General features: G+C 41.2%; 1 protein-coding gene across 1 annotated transcript in view; it reads left to right on the forward strand.

Moving 5' to 3' along the window:
* HGD (homogentisate 1,2-dioxygenase) overlaps positions 2,234-13,244 on the forward strand; it is a 50,088-nt gene continuing 39,077 nt past the window's right edge. The window contains exons 1-3 of the mRNA XM_003361881.4: positions 2,234-2,454; positions 8,070-8,141; positions 9,944-10,032. Of these exons, the coding sequence (XP_003361929.2) occupies positions 2,440-2,454; positions 8,070-8,141; positions 9,944-10,032 (176 nt within the window). The 5' untranslated portion in view covers positions 2,234-2,439. The remainder of the gene's footprint in view (positions 2,455-8,069; positions 8,142-9,943; positions 10,033-13,244) is intronic.

Here is a 13,244-nt window from a genome sequence, read left to right on the forward strand (position 1 = left end):
ACCTCTTAAATCTGCCTTCAAAGCTGATTCATTGGAAAGAGCATATGAAGTTTACAGAAAAACAAAGCAGTAAAGCTTTTCCTTCATCTATTATTGGTTCCTATCCATTTTTTTTTCTCTAATCGCCAAAGCCTAACTTCCAAGATCAATACAGAGTCAAGACCCAATGTACTCATAAACTCAGATATGCAAGAAATACTTTTCTTGAATTCACTTTTGATTTTAACTCTGTATACTGCAGGAATAATTAAAAACGGCCTCAGTAACCCTCCTTTATCCCAGGTTTGCATATAAACTCCAAGGAAGCTTATATAATACCACAATGTCAGCTGTCTATGCTGACATATGCTGAGATGTTTGCCACCAACCTGTCACTCGTTTCTATCAAAATGGCCCCTTTGGTCTGGTCCTTTCTGTACTATCACTTCAGACACAGGCAAGCCATTCTTGCCTGTGTAGTATATTGGTGCCTAGGGACTTCTGGAGGTCATTTAGATGCATTTATCTGAAGTGGAAGGTTCAAACTCACAGACCATAGTCATTCCACACCTACATGCATGTGTTTTGACATAATTCTATTACTTCTTAACAAAACACCCCAAAATTTAATGTCAGAAAATATGCCATTCTATTCTCTAACAATTCTGTCGGTTAGCATCTGGGTTGGGTTTAGCTGGAGATTCTCATGTACATATACCAGGGATTATGTACACATCTGCAGGCATCTGGCAGCCACATTGCCTCATTCACACATCTGGCAGCTAGTACTAGGCTGTTGTGTGCCTGGACCTCTCTTTCCACATAGTATCTCATTCTTAAGGAGGCTAGCCTGACTTTGTGTGGTAGTCTCAAGAAGCAAGAAATGAACAAATCCTAAGGCACAAGCATTTTTCAAATCTCTGCTCGTGTTGTGTTTGATTAGTCAAAGTAAGATTCAAGGAGATAAGTAAAAGACTCTCATCTTGGGAGGAGCAGCACAGTCACCTTGCAAAGGGATGTGCATATGAGGATGAAAGGAATTTGTGGGCATTTGTTTGCAATCTATCACATAGGCTTTATTCATTCATTTACTCACTTGTTTAAGTTGCTAATGTTAAAAATTGGAGCTTCCTATAAAGGTCTTATCCTAAAAAATTATCTAGCCTACTCTAGGTCTTATCCTAAAATCATCTAACCTCTTTGCATTTCTTGCCTAGTTTGCTGCACTTGAGTCTGTGATAATAAGACCTAGTTTACAAGATTGTTTTTGAGAAATTAAATGAGGTAATGTCTGTGGGAAAATCTGGCACAAACAGGCACTCGATATATTGTTTCTTCCTTCCTGAATGCCATTAGCCACAAAGTTGATACCTGACCATGGCTAAGGACAGTAGCCAAGATGAAGGACAAGGGAGTCATGGAAAAGGTGGCTGGAAGGTTGTCTCTTGGTCTTTTTGCAGAGGGATATAGGCATTAGGAAATAAGATCCTTAAAGAATTTACAAGAACACTAAATATATTTAAGAAATTAAGCAAAGCAATGGTTAAACATCTCAGTTTAACTCAGTTGGCTTTAAGTGAAGTGTGTCGGGCTCTGAACTCTTGGTTCACTCAGCTCATCCCTGGGAGGCATATGTGGAGAACAGTCTAAACCCAGTCCCGGATTCAGGCAACCATGTGTAAATACCTGTGTCAGAGTACAAATCATTTTCTCACTGTTCTCAAGAGAGTGAACAGTCTGACCTGTTCCTTCCCAGCCTGAATCAGAACTGAGTGAAGAAGCCTGTGCCATGCACAGCAGGCACTAACCACCGTGGTTCCCTTCATAAAGAGCTTTAAAGTCTCTGCTTTCATTTTGTCTTATGTCTTTTTAGGGCCACACCCAAAGCATATGGAAATTCCCAGGCTAGGGTCCAATCAGAGCTATAGCTGCCAGCCTACGCCACAGCCACAGCAATGTGGGATCCAAGCCGCATCTGCAACCTACACCACAGCTCATGGCAATGTGGCTCCTTAAGCCACTGAGCAAGGCCAAGGATAGAACCCGAATCCTCATGGATACTATTCGGGTTCGTAAACCATTGAGCCAAGACAGGAACTCTTAAGTTCTCTACCTTTAGTAATAAGCCTTCTTTTCTTAACTGGAACAGATAATCAGTCAACCTTTACCTTGAGCAAAGAGGAGACAGGCCTCTGCTAACATTTGAGAAACACCCTGGGTTGCAAAAAAAAAAACAAAGACAGTTGTGTAAGCAGATAGTAAGCATGCTGGACTTTCTCCCTAGTATAACATTTAGGAAATGCTCAAGTCTAGTTTGAAGGACCTGCTGACCAGTGAGTGCAGAGAAGCAGTGGAGTAACAACATCTAGAGGGTGATTTGAGGAGAAACAGAAGCATTTTGGCTTCATACCCTCTCTGGGCCTGGTTTCCAGAAATCATCATACCTGCAGCAGAAGGAAAATGGCTGAATTGAAGGTAAGAAACTATCCAGCCAGTTTGCTGTGGCATCTTCAGCTACAATTCACAGAAGCTTCTGAGAATTCCAGAGCAAAAGAATTAGAACAGAGAAGTGCTGTCTACGACCATACCACCCTGAACGCTCCTGATCTCATCTGATCTCGGAAGATAAGCAGGGTCAGACCTGGTTAGTACTTGGATGGGAGAACTTAGAGAAAGTTCTGGTCCAAGCTACCATGTTCTGAAGTGTCTGGAGGCTTGGCTGGGGATGAGGTGGTAAAAAAAAGAGGATTCTCTACTTGTACATCTCTTGTCTTGCTCATTTCATATATTGTCTTGGGGATCTGTAGGCATCATAAGGGCTCTCCTCCACCATGAACAGACACATTTCTCACTGTATCTCTTTGCCAGCCCCTACTCTCTGACAGTTTTCTGTAGCTACAGTTTTTGGACAGTCTCCAGCTGACCAATTAGATATGTTTAAGTTATTCGGTCATTTTGAGGCTCACAATCAGCCCTTGGCCAGTAGAAGCCCTATCATTTCCTCTGGGAAATAATTCCCTTTTTATTATTTAATGTGCAATTGGAAAATATGAGTGGGTTATATTCTCTTAATGAATTAACTAGTATCTTCAAAATTAATCTAGGATGTAGCCACTCTTGTTTCTATTTAGCCATTAAGGGAAGTTCAGAGAGGTTAAGTGACTTGCCCAAGGTCACTGCTGATAAGTGATGGAGTCTGGACTAGAAATTGAGTTTGTCCGAATCCATGCCCAGGCTCCAAAAGGAGCATTAGTAGCATCTGCGAGACGGAGTGCCTTAAGGTCAGGGAAACAGTGTGTCCCCAATGTCTAATACAATGCTTAGTGTCCACCCCAGGCTGCTAGTGACGAACACATGCTTGTGGAATTGAGTAGAACTGCCCAGAACCTTGATTCAAGCCAAATATCAAGCAGGCCAGACTTCTTTCTAGGATTTGAGCACTTCCTAAATGCCCTTCAGCTGACACTGAGTTTGAAAATCAAACATCTCCCTAATTGACAGGGGTCCTAAAACCACTGAACACCAAAGTAAAAGAGTTTGCCTCCTTATGCCTGTTTAAGAATTAGAAAGACTGAGGAAAATTCTCATTCTTTCATTAAGCAAATATGTGTTAGTGCCTGATGCCACAGACTGACATAGGAAAGGAACTGAGTCTGGACTAGATGAGGGTCAAGAAAAACTTGAAGGAGGCTGTTCCTAAGTGGAGTCTTAAGAGAGAAGAGGATTTCCTTGATGACCTAGTGATTAAGGATCCAACATTGTCAGCGCTGTGTCTCAGAGCATTGCTGTGACGCAGGTTCAGTCCCTGGTCCAGGAATTTCCACATGCTGTGGGCATGACCAAAAAAGAGAGAGAGAGGAGTAGAAATTGACTAAGGGAAAAGGGATGGGGCGGGGGGGGGGGGTGGTGCTGGAGGAAATAGCCAGCACAGCACATGTAGAAAACCCCACATGTTCTGGAATCCAAGAGCATTTCGGCTAAACTTGAATTGCTATAAGGACAGCCAGGATGAGATACCCAGGATGTGGTCAGCTGTATGGATCTGGATCTCAGGGGAAGGGTAGGGCTAGGGAAATAGGCATGGAAGGTCATCATATCAATGGTGGGCATTGAAGCCTCAGAAGAGGGGGAGTGCATAAAACCTTCATTTCCTGATGAAGCTCCTATGAGGAAGTTCAGCAGGGGTTGAAAACATCCTTACCATTTATAAATAAATTATATCCACAGAAAATTTTAAGCAACTTATTATGCACAGCACCAGCTCACCAATGTAAATTGCATGCTGGTCTTTGTTCTGAATTTCAAAGGCATTCTTCCCAGCCTGCTGTCTAATCTCCACAAGGAAAGGTTAACTCTGGAGATCACGAATCCAAACACAGAAAGCCAGATTGCATCATTCTGATCAATACACATTATAAGTTACAAAAATATTTCTTTGCTTTTATTTCTTCATTTTAACGGGTGTGTCAACACAAAGCCTCAAACGAAATCATATTTACACAAAAGCAAGCAACTAGGGGAAGAAAAATCAGAAGATAAAACAATAAAATTAAAATGTAAATGAACCACTATGTTCTTAAATTGCTTCACTTCTGCAAGTCTTGATTTCCTCATTGCTAAAAGAAGAGCTGCTTAACATGCAGACTTTGGACCCCATCACCAAACATTTTGATTCACTAGGTCTGGGTCTGTAGTTAACAAGCTTTGGGTGTGATTCCAATGATTGGCTAGAGGTGGGACCCCATTGGTCTACATACTTATTGCATTAGTTTCCTGGTTCTGTTGTGACAAATTACGACAGTGCTTGTCACTTAAAATGATCAAATTTATTCCCTTACAATGCTGGAGGTCAGAAGTCTGAAATCAGCTTCACTGAACTTAAAGTTGGCTGGTTCCTTTTGAAGACCCAAAGGGAAAATCCATTTCCCTGCCTTTCCAGCTTCTACAAGTTGCCCACATGTCTTGACTTGTGGCCCCTTTCCCCAACTTCGAAGTACATCATTCTGATCTCTGCTTCCATCATCACATCACCTTTTCCTCTTCTGTAGTCAAATCTTCCTCTAACTCCTTCTTTTAAGGATACTTATGATTACATTTAGGGTGTACCCAGATAATCCAGGACATGTCCTCATCTGAAAATCTTTAATTCAATCCCATCTGCGAAGATTCTTTTGCTGTATAAGGTAATAAAAATTCCAGGGATTATGACAAAGATATCTTGGGGGATCACTATTCATCCTACTGCCTACTTGGAATAAACAGCAAGTTCCCCTGACAATCTATAGTCTACGTTCCCAAGATGGTTCTCTGGGAAATACTGGACTCTTTTCACAGGGGAGAAAAAAAAAGTAGCTGTCCTTCCATCTCTAACCTGACTCCTCTTTCCCTCACGTCCAGTAAAAGGAAGTGAGCTACACCATCTGCTTGTCCCATCAGGGTATCATCCAGAATCAGAGTAGGGAAAAACACCTCATAAAATACTCTGACAAATAAATCATATCCTGGGGACCAGGTGAGAATTAGAAAGCTGTACACAAGGGAGCTGCCAAAGAACTGGTGGTACTAAAGTTACATGGAGCTCTGTCATTTGTTCTTTCATTCAGAAAGGATGTATATAATTCTCTTGGAAGGAAACCATATTTTTATGTTGGATGAAATTATTCAGAAATCTGGGCTGAAGAAAACATACGAACACACTTGCTTAATGTTAGTTTTTTTATTTTTTTATTTTTTTTTATTTTTTTGGTAGAAGGTGTTTTTGAATAGTCACTGAACCAGCTGGAGTTGAAAAGTTGGATCTTTGCAGCTAATATAAACAGAGTTCAGATTTTGTCCTTGATCTGAAAGCCTTGGGAAAGCAGCTACAAGAATACTGCTTCCTTGCTTCTGATTCCTTCAGCAGTGAGGCACATGATATTTCAAAGCTTTAACAAATTCATCTGTGATTCTTCTCTCAGGGATTAAGAAAACCAACTGGCCTAAGAGTGACTCAGCAGTTTCCACCCTCCTCTTCTAACAATGCACCGCAGCTAACATTGAGAAACCAGCTCAGAACTCACACCTCTATCCGAGCTGGGTGGCTCCATTCCAAACCACCAGCTGTTCTTTCTACTTTCTTTTCTATTTTTTAAAGCAGTCTGAAGCAAGTGCTTTAAAACTACATATAGTAAATCTCTTTTCCTTTGTTCCCAACATGCAAATAACCCTGAACTCTGTTCTGAGGACAGCAGTTGCAAAGAATGAAGGTTAATGAGTAAATCCACCCACTTCTGCCAGAAAGCTCCCCTCTCCTGCTCAGCACTCAGACCTGCCTGCCTCCCTTTGCAGAGAGAAACAATGCGGCAGCTGAACAAAGTGAAGGCGCTGTGATACTCAGGGGCTCAGTGGAGGTCAGTCTAAAATTCCATTCCACAGAACTGAGGATAATTTGGGGTCATTACCATTTCTCAGCAGCTCAAATTCAATCCTCCTGATAGTGAGCATGAGGTTCATTTAGAGAGAAGAAAATTGTATTGAGTGGAGAGTCAGAATGCTGGATGGTCCCTGCCATTTCCCCAAAGAAATCATTTCAAACCGCATGCCCGCTGCTGTTAACCAATCTGTGTGTAATATAACTCGCTGTTTTTAGGGCTGATAGATTTTCAAATATAAAAAAAATTATGTCTGGAGGCAAAAAGAATAATATCACTTCCATTGCTTTCTAGGTCATAACATTTTACATTTGCTATTTCTTCCAAATATGGCCAGCTGTTGCCCTGATCATTGCTCACACATCCAGGTGTGTTACATCAACCTCGTCCTTCTCCATCCTGCTGAGAACTCTGGAAGGCTTATTTCCCACCCACTTACATCCTTCTTACATCTCTTAAAGACGTGCTCAGATGGTGGCATTTCACTCACTAACTGAGGCTGCACTTCCATTATCTTGGGCTAAAATTAAGTACATTTATTGGGAACAACTATGTTCCCAAATGTCTTCTGAGAATGACATTTGTTGGATGTTTAAGGTAGAGAAAAGAGGGTTCTAACCCCACTTAGAGTAGGATACATAGTCTAAGGAAAAAACTAAAGCCAACAATAGGTATCTATTGAGTGCCTTCTATAAACCAGGCACAAAGCAGGTAGAGTAAGATGTCATAGTTCAGCCCTCATGGAGCTTATGAACTAGCAGAGAAGCCAGGCAGTGAACAAAGACTCGCAGGTGTATTAAGTGTTGTCAGAATAAGTTTCAGAGGCTCTGCACCTATTACTTTGTTGAGAAACAGCTCCCCCGTTTTTCCTCTGGATGTAAAGTAAACAGATGGTGGTCAGAATGCACTCTATTATGCCACTCAGGATAGATTCTTGTCTGGCACTTCTAAAAGCTACCCATATTTTAAAAATTTATTTTCCCATATCCACATAAATGCAAATCTATATGTACGAGTGCTCCGAGGATGAGCCAGATGATGTAGACTTTTCGGAGGGCTCTTTCTCAGGTGTTGTGCTGTCAGATTGGCTCCCCACTCCTCTTTACAGATGTTTGTTTCAGAGTATGGAGCGGGAGAAGGGAGGTTGCAATCTAGGCAAGTAAGAGCCCTCCAACCTGGAGCTGAGATGATGCTTGACCAATCTCCCCTCTCAAGAACTCCCTGATGGAACCAGAATTGAACTTGCTTGTAGAATGGGATAATTAGGAACAAGCCCATAAGTCAACTAAGCACAGTTAACGGTGGAGCAGCTATGCAATATCCAGCACTCTTCACCAATTTATTGGTGGCCTTAAAATTCACACATTGGAAGTTCCTTGTGGGGAAGTGGGTTAAGAATCAGGCACTGTCACTGCAGCGGCTTGGGTCACTGCTCTGGCTTGGCTTTGATTCCTATCCCAGAACTTTCACATGCTGCGGCCCAGCCAAAATATAAAATAAAATAAAACTTGCACAGAGAAATTATCTTTCCTAAATGGTTCACATGCCAAAACACAGCAAAGACACTATGAACGTGAAACACACACACATGTTCATACAGAAATTCATACCTTCATAGACTGTCAAAGTAGTAAAATTTAATCCCATTAATGGTGGCCTTTGTGTCTTTGTCACATGCAGTACATTTCTGGATTTGGGAATGAGTGTGCCTCAGAGGACCCTCGCTGCCCAGGTGCCCTGCCAGAAGGACAGGTATGACTGAATGGAATATTAGCTTAGAAAACTCTGAATTAGAGGAATCAATGACCAGCCCTCAGGCCAAGTGCCTCTACCCACCATGGATCTTATAAAGTAGCCTGTGAACTGTCTAGGATTTTCATAAATTGTTGACATTTGAGATACAGAACAGTGACAATACAAGGTTATTTTAAAGTTGGATGTTGGTTACCTATGGTGAAGTACCTAGCCATTATAAATAAGACTAATTGTAAGGCTTTCAAGAGGATGCCCTAGGTCCAGCATTAAGGGGATTTCCTTGTAGTTCCCTTGAATAGCATAAGATATGAAATGATGAGAAAATAATCAGTCCTTATTAAAAAGAATGTGTGCACAAAGATGTTCACACTAGTGTTGGTTGTAATAGCAAAATTATGACAAATTTTTTTGAAAAATATTTCATGGCTTGAAAAAATGCTCATGTTATAAGCAGAAGGCCTAAATAGACATTTCTCCAAAGAAGATGTACAGATGGTCAACAGGCACATGAAAAAATGCTCAGTATTGCTAATTATTAGGGGACTGCAAATCAAAACTACAATGAGGTATCACCTCACCTAAGTCAGAATGGCCATCATCAAAAACTCTACAAATAGTAAATGCTGGAGAGAGTGCAGAGAAAAAGGAGCCCTCCTATGCTTTAAAACTACATATAGTAGTTTTAACTATATTCTTACTGTTGGTAGGAATGTAAATTGGTACCGCCATTATGGAGACTAGAGGAGGTTCCTTAAAAAAATAAAAGTGGAGTTACCATATGATCCAGCAATCCCACTCCTGGGCATATATCTGGAGAAAATTGTAATTTGAAAAGATACAGGCACCCCGATGTTCACAGCAGCACTATTTACAATAGCAAAGACATGGAAGCAACCTAAATGTCAATAGACAGATGAATGGATAAAGAAGATGTGGTATATAATATACATATATTACCTGACATAAAAAGAATGGAATAATGTCATTTGCAGCAACATGGATGGACCTAGAGATTATCATACTAAGTGAAATAAGCCAGGTAGAGAAAGACAAATATCATATGATTTTACTTATATGTGAAGTCTAAAAAAAAAAAAGATGCAAATAAACTTGTTTATAAAGCAGAAATAGACCCACAGACATGAAGACAAACTTATGGTTACCAAAGAGTAAAGGATGATTAGGAAGTTGGAATTAACATATACACACTACTATATATGAAATAGATAACAAGGACCTATTATATAGCACAGGGAACCATACTCAATATTTTATAACAACCTATAAAGGAAAAGAATCTGAAAAAGAATATATATAACCCAGTTACTGTGCTGTACACCTGAAATTAACACAACATTGTAAATCAACTATATTTCAATAGAAGTTTTTAATTTTTGAAGAATATTTCATGGAGTGGAAAAAAATGCTCATAGTGCTTCCTCTTTTTAAAAAAGGCTACTTATTAACAAGACTACACATATCATGGGATCCCCATTTTGAAGGATAGGAATAGAAGGAAATATATGCAACATTGTGTTATTTCTGAATGGTGAGATAATGGGTTATAGTTTATAAATTTTCTATGATAAGCATATATTACTTTTCTAATCAGGGGGGAAAGTCACCTAAAACGTTATTGCAAGAAGGATTTATAAGTATGTGCATTGGAGGTGGTCGTGTGTAGTGAGTGGCCCAGAAAGTCCCCATCCAAGACAAAAGACCCCCAGTGAGTTGCTTGGTGGGAAGGTACCATGCTTTTCTGATGGGAGTGATATTATTTATTGCCTCTTTTGTTTTAGAATAATCCTCAAGTATGCCCCTACAATCTGTATGCTGAGCAGCTCTCAGGATCGGCTTTCACTTGTCCAAGGAGCACCAACAAGAGAAGGTAAAAGGATTAGATGGATTCTGACCTGTGGAGCTATGACTAGTACTTAGTGCCGCCTCCTATACCCTGGGCCACAGCCTCAGGGCTGCCTAAAATCCTGCTTCTTATAGACTGAGCTCTGGGTCATAGTCAGGGGAGGATTGGCCTCATCTCCAGCTAGACTCAAGTGACTGATGGAAGAGGCAAGAGAGCAGCTTACACAGAGACTAGAAAACAGGCATGTTTGGTTCCATTTAAAAATTGTTGTTTGTACTCAGACAAAAATATTCCTCATAGTCTGGCCTTCCCCTGGGATTGTCCAGTTGAGTTCTAAATATGGGGTTACTTGGGTTTTTTTTTTTTAATAATGATTAACTCAAAATTATAGAAGAGTCAGTGCAATATCTTCCTCAGCTGACTAGAAGTGTTCTTTGGATGAAAATACTGAATAATCCAAGCTTGGGTAGATGAAAGGTCATGTATTATGGCCCCTCGTGGTTGGAATTAATAAGGTTTATACTCCTGGGAATTTGCCTTTGCTGGAAACCAGTACGGTCATTAGCACAAAGTGTCATGTACCATGTCTGCTCTAATCCTACAAGCCAGGTCAATGAACTCACTCCCCTGTTTAACTCTTCTGGGGCCGGTTGGATGCCATAGATGTTGTGGTTTGCAGTGAGTGTTGTGACTTAGACGAGCAGTGTCTAATTGCAGGAATTTCAGACTAGGGCATCTGTGAAAAGGGCTGCTACTTATACTGGGGTTTGGGGGAGGAGGGCAGGCTGTCTTTACTGCTTCATGGAAGGTGACTGGGTTTATCTCCAGAGAGTCCTCCTGAGTAGCAAATGAGGTAGTGCACACAAAAGCATAATGGACCACACAAACAGTAGACAGTTCCCCTTCATGGTTAGTTATGCCCACTCTGGAGTCAGGCCTCGTGAGTTTAAATCTCGGCCCCTTCTCTTTCCAGCTATGTGACCTTGGGCAACTCATCTGCCCTCTCAGAGCTTTCTGGTTTCTTATTTGTAAAAGATATAATAATAGTACTTATTTCACAGTTGTGATGAGGATTAAGGGAAAGAGTATATGTAAAATGCTTAGCACATTGCCAGGGCCGTGATGAGTGCTCCAATAACATTAATTATGACAATCATTCTTATTGCCACAATAGCAGAGTGTCTCCCTCCAATGCAGGGCATCCCTAGGCAGCTGTCAGAGAAATGAGTGGCAGGTGCTATGATGTTGTCAATATCAATATTGCTTCTCTCTCTGTAGATATGTACGTGGAGGTGGGAAAAGATTGTTTTCCATACTTGTCAAATCAGGGGTTAACACTATTGCTATTTGATCATCTCTCTCCCTGCAAGGTAGGGTAAGCACACAGACAATTCCTGTCCATTCTAATTTATGACAGCCTGGCCTCCATGACTATGTTCTTGACTTTATGACCCGCTCACTAACAGGACACCTGGACTCTGGATTCTGCTGCCTGCTCCTGTTATTCAGCAATATCTTCAGCCAGCAGGAACAGAGCTCTATTCCAGGAGGCTGAAAAGGGCTGTTGACATTTCATTAAGAAGTTGGCATCATTCCCTGAATCAGAATTAAATCTCTGTCCAGGGCAATGTAGTGCTGCCTGGGGAGTTTTATAAACTCAGCTAAAAAATAAGGGATACTAGGCATGGCTCACCCATCTGTTTAGAACTCTTCAAAAGTATCCACGAGAATTTTGTAACAACGCTCAAAATCCCCAGTGGTCAAATGGAACCAGCCCCATCCATAGGTGAGAAAGCCTGGAATTTTTACGTTTAGTCACTAGTCACTAGTCACTTAAGCCCTAGAGTTGAGGACTCTGCACCCAACCCCAACACTCCACCCCACCTCACCCCACCCCCAAAAAACTATCAGCGTTTATCTACCAGAGGTTGATTTTCATTTGATTATTTAGCTGATCCCTTAGGGCCTAAGAAAGTGAGATCCACACAGAGACTGTGGAAAATCTGGACCATCATAAACCAAGATGATTAGGGACAGAGAGACAATTCAATGCATATCTAATAAGGAGTTCCCATCACGGCTCAGTTGTTAACAAATCTGACTAGGAACCATGAGTTTGTGGGTTCAATCCCTGGCCTCCCTCAGTGGGTTAAGGATCTGGCGTTGCCATGAACTGTGGTATAGGTTGTAGCTTGGATCCCACATTGCTGTGGATCTGGCATAGGCCGGCAGCTACAGCTCCAACTAGACTCCTAGCCTGGGAGCCTCCGTATGCCATCGGTGTGGCCCTAAAAAGACAAACAAAAAAAAAAGCCCACATCTAATAAGTGAGCACCTACTGTGTGCCAGGCACTCTAGGTACATAAACTCTGAATCTTCATGATGATCCTAGGAGGTAAGAATGAGGAACATAGGATCAAGAAAGTTTTGTAACTTGCCCGGAGTCCCGCAATTGGGTCTAAGATACACCCACATGTTCTCAATTCCATATACTACTAGAAGCTGAGGAGGCTTAGTTAATTCATGGCTTAGATAATTCATCCCATGTCTGAGATCACTTCACCTGGAGCTAGAAGACTCAAAAGAAAAATGAACAAATCTAGCCTTTTATCTCCCAAATGGATCAGTGTGGAGCCAGGTCACCTCCATCACCAGAAGGAGATTGTCCTCAGGCTTAAAAGGTCAGAGCCTATTCAAGCAGGTCTGGGCTTCCATTGCCCCAAGTGGTGTCCTTCTTTCTGCTGTACTGTGTCAGGGTAATGGCCTCTGAAAGGACTTGGGTCCCACTTAGTGAGTTTCAGTGTCCCTCTCAACTCCTGTATGACTATCCTCCTGCTGTCCTTCAGGTTCCTTCATCAGAGTCTACTCTTCCTGAAATAAATCCACAAATGTACTATAAGAAAATATAGTCTTCTAATTTTATTTTATTTATTCATTTTTTAATTTTTATTTTTTATTTTATTTTATTTGCTTTTTAGGGCCACACCTGTGGCATATGGAAGTTCCCAGGCTAAGGGTCAAACTGGAGCTGTAGCTGTCAGCCTATGCCACAGCCACAGCAACACCAGATACTTAACCCACGGAGTGAGACCAGGGATCAAACCCGCATCCTCATGGATATTAGTCCAGTTTGTAACCTGCTGAACCAAAACAGAAACTCCAATAGCCTTATAATTTTAGTGTACAGATGTGTTAATTTCCTAGGATTCTTACAAATTAACATCGAAAAGACAACC

This window comes from Sus scrofa, chromosome 13, assembly GCF_000003025.6.
Source record: "Sus scrofa isolate TJ Tabasco breed Duroc chromosome 13, Sscrofa11.1, whole genome shotgun sequence".
Classification (NCBI taxonomy): Eukaryota; Metazoa; Chordata; class Mammalia; order Artiodactyla; family Suidae; genus Sus; species Sus scrofa.